The sequence below is a fragment of the Carya illinoinensis genome, chromosome 4, assembly GCF_018687715.1.
Source record: "Carya illinoinensis cultivar Pawnee chromosome 4, C.illinoinensisPawnee_v1, whole genome shotgun sequence".
Classification (NCBI taxonomy): Eukaryota; Viridiplantae; Streptophyta; class Magnoliopsida; order Fagales; family Juglandaceae; genus Carya; species Carya illinoinensis.
In genome coordinates, this window is record NC_056755.1 from 28825001 (window position 1) to 28833749 (window position 8749).

At 32.2% G+C, this 8749-nt stretch overlaps 1 protein-coding gene across 1 annotated transcript; it reads right to left on the reverse strand.

Moving 5' to 3' along the window:
* Positions 1 to 4820: 4820 nt before the first annotated feature.
* LOC122308331 (putative pectinesterase 63) lies at positions 4821 to 8121 on the reverse strand. Its single transcript, XM_043121599.1, has 4 exons — positions 7570 to 8121; positions 6827 to 7033; positions 5479 to 5705; positions 4821 to 5175 (listed from the first exon to the last, which is right to left on the reverse strand). The coding sequence occupies exons 1-4, from the start codon at positions 8086 to 8088 to the stop codon at positions 5016 to 5018; spliced, it is 1113 nt and encodes a 370-aa protein (XP_042977533.1). The 5' UTR covers positions 8089 to 8121; the 3' UTR covers positions 4821 to 5015.
* Positions 8122 to 8749: the final 628 nt, after the last annotated feature.

Here is an 8749-nt window from a genome sequence, read left to right on the forward strand (position 1 = left end):
CGGAGCTGGAAATGGGTGGGTTAGGACGGCAAGAGGTAGGAGATGAAGTGGTGAAGAGATGGTGGCCGGAGGTGGAGCAACGACGTCGAAAATGGCCAAAATCGTGCTGCTTAGATGGGCTCTAAGCGGCAAACGACGACTTGGATGGAGGTGAGATTTGGTGGGGAGGTGCGCCGGCCGGAGGGGGAAGTTTCTGGATGGGTAGTGTCAGCCACGTCGCCGGCGACAGAGAGAGGGAGAGAGGGTGCCGTGACTTCCAGCCGTGCGTGGTGGCTAACGGCTGCACGGGTTGGCCTGAAAATTGAGGGAGGTGATCACCGGCCGGAGGGGAGTTGACCAGTGGGGGGCGGTGCATTGCATGGCGGCGGGACGGCACCGAACTGGGCGGTGGAAGAAACGAACGGAAATAGAGGGGGCTGAGTCGCGCGCATGGAGAAACGGAGAGGAAAAAGAAAGAAAGAAAAAGAAAAGAGGAAAAAGAAAAAGAGAAAAAGAAATGATGGGGAAAAGAAATGAGGTCCAATCCTCACCTTTGGAGTCCAGAAACTGATCCGGCGAAAATAATTTTAAAAGCTATAAAATAATTAAAATAATTTAAACACCATATCAAGCTAAAATATAATAAATAACTAATAAAAACAACAACATAATTTTAAATCTAAAAACAAACTAAAATAAATTACACAGAAATTTAAAATCAAAACGATAATTAATATTAAGAAAGCTCCACAAAACAGATATTACAACTAAATAAATCCAATTTAAAATACAATAATTTAAAATAAAAGAACTAATATTTTAATTAAATTAAAATACTCCTTCAGTGAAAATACATGTAAAAACGGCTTGTCACAACAAAAAAGAAAAAAAAAAGAACTGAAAGAAAAGAGAAAAAACTCAATAAGTGGAGTATGTATCACTTCAAATTTTGTTAAAGGTGTAGTTGGCATTGCTTCATTGATTACAACAACAATAATGTTACCAATATGAGCATATAGTCGAGAAAGAGTTATGATTTGAATCCTGTGGATATCTCTTTTATTGTTCTTTCTACCAAGTATTTTCTCAATTTGCTTTGATTCTCCATATCCATTTCTTTCTTAACCCTCATCTGGTGGCTTGTCATTACAACCTGATTGAAAACCTTTTGATCTCCAATTTTTGTATTGACTATGTTAGTGGAGAGGATTTCTAAAAATTGGACTTATGGGTAGTTTTGAGAGAATTCTTTTGATTTTAGTTATTATACTTTTATTTGAATTTGTAAGTGGTTTGAAGTTAAATTGACTATATCACATACACACACATTCAAGGTCTTAGCTTTAGGTTGAAGTAAATGCTTAACTCTTGTTTGACAAATTACTAAAATTTTGATTGATTTTCCTGCTATCTTTGATGTTAAAAGAGTAAGATACTAGTGATAAAATCTAAATTCAGATCATGGTTTGGTGAGTGATGATACTTCTCTATGGAGTCTAGTTGATATTGTTTTTAGTGGTCTTTTATTTTATTTTATTTTCTTTTTTGTTTGAGGACAAATAGAGTTGTAAGTTTGTGGGTGTTTGATGACTTGCATAATTTAATATATTTTATCACTTCTTAACTTTAAAATTTAATCTAATTTTATTTACATTTTTTTTTTAATTTTAGGCTTCATTGTTATTATTTAAATTTTATTTTAGATTTGAAGAAAATGAAGATCTAACTTTTAGAAGTCTATCATCTAAGGACTCTCTCATTTAAATGAAAATTTATTTAAATATGAGAGCTGGTCATCAGAACTATTTTGAAGAATAAAGATCAAGTTAAAATTAAAAGCCAAAAATTGAAGGAATCTAAAAGAGAGAGAGAGAGAGAGAGAGAGAGAGAGAGAGAGAGAGAGAGAGAGAGAGAGAGAGAGAGAGAGAGAGAGAGAGAGAGAGAGAGAGAGAGAGAGAGAGAGAGAGAGAGAGAGAGAGAGAGAGAGGACGCTTATTATTGAAAAAGTGGAGGCATGCAATGTGAGGCCCTTAATTTGAATTGAATGAAGAAGTTTTTGGGTTTGACTTGGCAATGAGATGAAAGCTAAATTTTTTTGGGTTTGATTTGGCGATGAGATGCAAGTTGGCATGCAACATGGTGAAAGAAGCTAGCAGTTTGGTTTAGATCCACATGTAACGAGCAGCAACCTTTGAATTTATTTGATTTTATTATCCGTTTTGAAGACTAGTTTTTTTATTTTTGAACACTGAAGCAAGTTGCAACACGCATGAAGCGGAACTGACGGAACGAGATGTTGGCAACAGGATTTGATTTTATCCATTTTGAAAAGGATGGAGATATTTTTTTTATTCTTGTTTTGTGTGTTTACACAGTGCAGAAAAAAAGAAGAAGAAAGAGAATGGAAGGAAGAGAGAAGAAGACAAGGACATTGTGACTTGGAAGACGACATTGTGGATTGCGATGAGTATTTTTTTTAGTATTCATTTCCTTTCATTCTCTCAAAAAAATTATGGTGAATTTGTTTATGTTGAATTTAATTTTTAGTATGAACTAAATTTTCTTTATTCTAGGAAAACGATATAATCTAGTTCTAAACTATGCTTGCTTTTCTATGCTAATTTAAAGTAATTTTTTTCTATGTTTGTCTAATTTATTCTGAACTTATTACTTCTAATTAACTGGCTATTAATTAGATAAATTTGATCTTGTGATTTGCTATCGAAAGAGGAAATTATAAGATAGATCTTGGATATTTTGGCATAAGAAAATATAAAGATCGAAAGAATTGTATGAACCTATGTTGTATTAAAATCTTTGGTCTTAATGCTTTCTTACTTTATTAATTTGCATACTCTTGTGTAAAAGGATGAACAAGAATAATTTCCAACTGACTATCGAAAGAGGCTTTTGGATGAATTAGAGATTTGCTAACAAACAGAGAGAATTAAATTAAATTAGTTAGATTAGTAAAGCATAGTGAGGGATTATGTGAAATTAATTTCCTAAAAGTTTTCTTTCTCATTAATTTGATCTTCGAACAATAACTTTCTTGTCCTTTAAATATTTGCTTTGAATTGATTTTATTTCAAATTGTAATTACAAAAATTTTAGTGGCTTTTCTAAATAAAGTCAAGATTACTATTGTCTTATGTACTTATGAAAAAAACATTGAGAATTTATTAGGGCATCAAAATTCAGTAATAATATTTGAGTGATTTTCTTTCTTTTTTTGGCTCTTACTTCTTATGATAAAATGTTATTAATATTTATATTTTATGTTTAAAGCATATGATCAATTAAATTTTCATGTTTAAGATTAAACTTTTATTTTATAAATTATGATAACATTATCTTATATATAATTATAGTCTATATTATTATATATATTATATATAGAAATTATATATATATCAAACATATTATATATAATATTAAAAAAAGAATTTAAAATATATATTTAATAGAACTGGTTCGGTTCGGGCAAAAAATGTTTGGAACTGGAACCAGACAGGTTCCATCTGGTTTTTCAATTCTGGAAACTGATTCCAGACCGGTGGCTGGTTTGGGCCGGTCCAGACTAATTTTCCAATTGTTTTTAACACCCCTATAAGGGGCTAGTTTGACTTGGTCAAGCCACTATTTGGGAACAATCATGGGGTGACATGATAGCCAAAACATGGCCTTGTAAAGGAGAGAAAACTTGATCAAGAAGCTTGGAAAAAAGTGGAGCGGAGTAAGGGTGTAAGAATGTGTAAATGGGTGACTAATTACATGTAAGTGATTTAATCAAGTGAGAAATCACTTAATCAAAACCAATTTAGAGTTTCAATTTCCTCCATGGATTTAGGGTTTCGGTTGACTTCCAATGATTTTAGATTTTATTAGAGTTGAAACCATATTTTAGTTGTCCAAATAGTATTTGGTTGGATGTAATAGTATTTAGTGTAAAAGATATGATCACATAACTTGATTTACACTCCAACACTTACACATTCATTCTTTACTTGACATGTGTCCTAGGGTTTGCAATTGGATGGCTAGGGTTGTGCTATGTGTCTAACTAAAAAGTTTTCATAGTGACCTTAAGTGGATTTGGACATCCTATATGACGATTTGATAACTGTTTGAACTAGTTATCACATGGTATTCTCCCAAAGGGTTGCTATTTATACAAAAAATTTGAAATTTTTTATTGTAGCATAAAATTCTAAATATTCAAACGAGTCTAGTGGTACAATTTGTATCACAAAATTTTACTTCTAAATGCTTTAATTAAATAGAAAGGTACTTGTCCACTATTCACCCCAAAAAAAAGTTAAAACTTTTTCTTGCACCATAAAATTCTAAATATTCATCCTAATCTAATGGTGCAATTCATTTCATAAAATTATACTCTAAAGTACTTTAATTAAATACAAAGACAATTTTGTTATTATAGTGAATGATCTGACTATATTATCGAACTAAAATTTAATCAATCTCTCGATTAAAAAGGATTTCACGATATTTCTAAAACTTAAAGAAATTCATCAATCAGATTTCTTTCGGGTCGTTCCATGTTAGCCATAATATTGGTTATGGATTAACTTTGAAATTCGGATCATGGTTGGTATGTGATATGTATTCTAAGTAAATAAATATATTTATATAGGAGACTGCTACGCTTACCGTTGGGGAGCTCCCGTTAGGCTTTTTTTTTTTACATCATTTTTTTACATTTTTAAATAATTTTAAAAATAAAAGAAAATTGTAATATTATTAAATAATAATTTCTTAATTACTAAGAAAAAAAACTAAAAAAAAAAAAAAAAAGAGAGAGATAGCTGTAAGCTCCAGCGGAATCCAAAGTGGGTACCAGCATTTTCCATTTATATAATATACTGTACATGCATCACATCATAGTAATTGTGAAATTTATCTCTTTATACAGATCAATGTAAATACAGTGTCCAAAAAAATGGAGAAAAAAATACAACTATTCGTATTGGCCGGGTGTCTATATCTAGCCCCATTTGGCAAATCGTACTAAGTTTTTATGGAATCTTGGGAATGGGGACAAGCCATTGACTTCCTCCGATAAAGGTGGTGCTCAAAAAGGGCTTTGCTTGATCATCAGAAAGAATCTTTCCAAATTTCCGCTTGGAGGCAGCTGACCCTGGGCCCGAGCATTTGTACTCTCCATAAAACACACTCCTGCAACGTATCATGCAATCGTGTTAATGAACCACACCTTTGTGAATTAATAACAAGAATAAAATGATAAAGAAAACTGCACTCTTTTTTCACTAAATTAATGATGTTGTAAATATGTTTTTTCTTAAAAATAAAAAGGTAATAAAAATAAAACCAATAGAATAGTTCTGCAATATCTATATAATGAGCAAAGAAATAATGAGATCACGAGAAGTAGTATATATATATATATATATACCTTTGATGTTAATTAAAAAAATTAAATAAAAATGTAAAACTACGGGTAATTGGATGCATACGTACGTTTGGTGCGGAGACTTCATCCAGCCGTCACTATTGATGTTACTGCCCATGTATGTATAGGCAAATATGACCCGAGATGTCTCCTTCCATGCTCGACCAAGGTACATATCGCCAGTCCCCTGTATATTGCAATGGACGAATACAAACCCGCTGTCCCCTGATTTGCCATTCGTAGCTTGTGATGCGATGACAGCCAATTTCTGTGCAACCGATTTTAAGGTGGTGTTCTGCATATAGCCACCGTACACCACAATTTTTAGCTTCATTCTTAAGTTGATATATACATACATGCATAATTTCATGGTGGTGTTCTGCATATTTATACATATATACATGTATGTATAGAATATACTCTTATGATAGGATAGAATTTCATAGTGTTAGTAGTGAATTCAACAAACTTTAGTTAAAATTTAGTTAAAAAATTTATTTTTACAAATTTTAACTAGCTACTTTTTACAACACCAAATAATAGGCTCAATAAATCTTTCACTGTTTTATTAAAATATTAATTTTAAACTTTTTATATATTTTAATTCTAATTATAATTTGAATATGATTATATTAAATATTATAATTACATTAAAATTTATTATTGTATTAAAATTTATAGTTATATTATTATTGAATTAAAATTTATAATTATATTAAATTTTATGATTATATTATTATTATATTAAAGTTTATGATTATATATACTCCAGTCAATCCACAACAAAAACCCAAATTGGACAACAGATCCTATATAATAATCCAACATTGGCCAAACCGTGTTAGGTAAAAAGCTAAATCCCTTGAGTTTGTACAAACACTAACTGGTGTTTAATATTTTACTCTAAAAATAACATTTGGCTAGATTCTTTTATCTTAATAAATTTAGCCAGTCAAATAGTTGATAGCTAAATTTATTGTATATTCATTACAAGAAAAATGATTTTTTGCGACTAACAAATTGGTTGCTAATAGTCTTTTCGTTGCTATAAATTAATCACAAAATGTCATTTTTCTTGTAGTGATTTATTGAGCCCATTGTAGCACTTTATTTCATATTTTAGTTATTCTTTAGCTATAATTTAACTTTATTGAGCCCATTACTAGTGCTCTAAGACCCATATTTTGAAATTGTCCAATATTTTTTTTCAGAACTTTATCTTAAAAAAAAAGAAAAATATAGTTGCAAGTATAATGATGCACTAATCTGTGCACTAATTTGATGTGATTGGTTAAAAAATAAATTTTATTAAAAACAGTGTTAATTTAAATTTTAAGTATGAACGGTACGTAGATTAGTGCACAACTTTACTTATATATAACAAAATTCTAAAGAAAATGGTAAAGAACATCTTACACTGTAGAAAGATTTTCCGTTTCCAAATATGAAATCAACACTGCCTTCGATGAAGCAGCCCTGAAACAAATGCCTGCCCACGTCATCACACAAGGTGTCTTGGAAGCCTATGAAACTGCAACCGTAGAATGCTGCCTTGTCCCCTGATATCCTCAGTGCCACAGCTTGTCCATCGGACTTTTTGGGATCTGGTTTTGGAGATGAATTCTGTAAACATCATCCACAAAACGTAGCACTATACCTTATTTTGAGCCTATAATTAGAAATTTAATCATGATTGGTGGTGATGAAATCACACTGCTTAGGTTGGCATCATGATTAATTTACGGATGCTTAAGACTTCAATTTGTCCACCCAATCTGCTTGTATATGTATTGCCTTCAATGGCTTTCTTGTTATACTATGATTTTGGCTCCATTTCTTCTTTTTCTTTTCTTTGTTTATTGCTGTTTTTTTAATGTTGTTCTTTATTTAAGATTTAGTCATCTTCAATAATCCTTATTTATATATATAATACACTCCAAAGAAACTACATATCAATTCATATTTATATGATAGTCACTTAAAATATTTTTCATAAATATAATAATTATAAATAAAAAAAAAAATTAAAGAGGAAGAATATATATTAATATTTTTTGGTATTACCACCTTTTTGACCCTCACCCTCCTCGATCTTTTAACTTTACGATAGTGGTATATTTGCTAAGAAAAATAAAAAGAAAAGAAGTGCAAAAACACACCTCAAAGATAATATTGACTGCCATGAAGTTTTCAGACTCAATGGCCACCGTGGCGCTTTTCCAGGTCCCAAATTTCTTTGCTGTACCGTCATACGTTATGGTGACTGTTTTGCCCGGTTGCCCATAGAACGTCACGAAGGGCTTTGACCTATCGACGACTATCTTTTCCCTGTACTTACCACTAGCAATATATATAATTACTCGGTCTTTATTTCCCGACGGAATGCTGTTAACGGCGTCGGTCACCGTTTTGAAATTTCCAGCACCATCTTGTCTGACCTTGATGATCTTCATCGGAGCGTTGCTAAGGGATGCTAGTAGGGCGTTGTTGGAAGCGATGTTCTTTGAAGCCTGCTCATACTCTTGCATGTTAAGTGCAATCCATGCGTCTAGGTTTGACTCTGGATTCGGTGCCACCGTCTGGTTGGCATCGCATAAAGCTGTTGGGATGAGTTGGAGAACGAGCAATGTGGCTAGAAACGACACCAAAGTAGCCAAATGTGTTAGTTTCAAAGTCATTTCGAATGATATCTCAGAAATGTAAGTTCTATCTCTGCGTACTGCTTCACGCTTATGCTTGTATATATGTTATTTATACTAGAGATAAAATAGCAAGAGAGAGATCATGGGTATCAGGGTAGATGTGCAGTTGTACGTGGTTTTCGCGCGGGACTATTTTCTTCTGTTTGTTTGTCATTCAAATGCTCATACTCACTCGAAAAACAACCAAAATGTCATTTTCCTTTTAAAGGATAATTTCAATGATTAAAGCTTTATTTTCGCAGGAGAGAAAGAAACAGGTATACGAGGGATTAGGCTTGGGGCATTTTAGGAGTACTTCAAGGGATAAGGCATTTTTTAGAACTTAAAGGTCTAGTTTGGCACTAGTTTTCGTTGGAACTGGACCCCTTAATATCACACCTCATTTATAATAGAGAAATGATATTTGCAGTCGTGGTTGTGCAAGCGGCGTGCAGTCACTTTGAAAAAAATGAATTAATATAGGACCTACATGAAAAAAAAACTAACTTTTTAATCGTGGACCCTACTTTTTTTTTAAAGCGATTGCGCGGTGTTTACAATTCCACGACTGTATGTAGTATTGCCGTTTATAATAGGGCACAAGGACACGTATTCATTCAACTGAACCAAATCCATAGGAAATGTACTCAAGCCTTGC

Excerpts from the sequence above, each read along its gene's own strand:
- LOC122308331 (XM_043121599.1), bottom strand. The coding sequence starts at position 8,088 with ATGACTTTGAAACTAACACATTTGGCTACTTTGGTGTCGTTTCTAGCC. Across the intron at positions 7,034-7,569 it reads CAGTCAATATTATCTTTGAG|AATTCATCTCCAAAACCAGA; the intron begins GTGTGTTTTTGC and ends TGATGTTTACAG. Across the intron at positions 5,706-6,826 it reads ACGGAAAATCTTTCTACAGT|AACACCACCTTAAAATCGGT; the intron begins GTAAGATGTTCT and ends GGCTATATGCAG.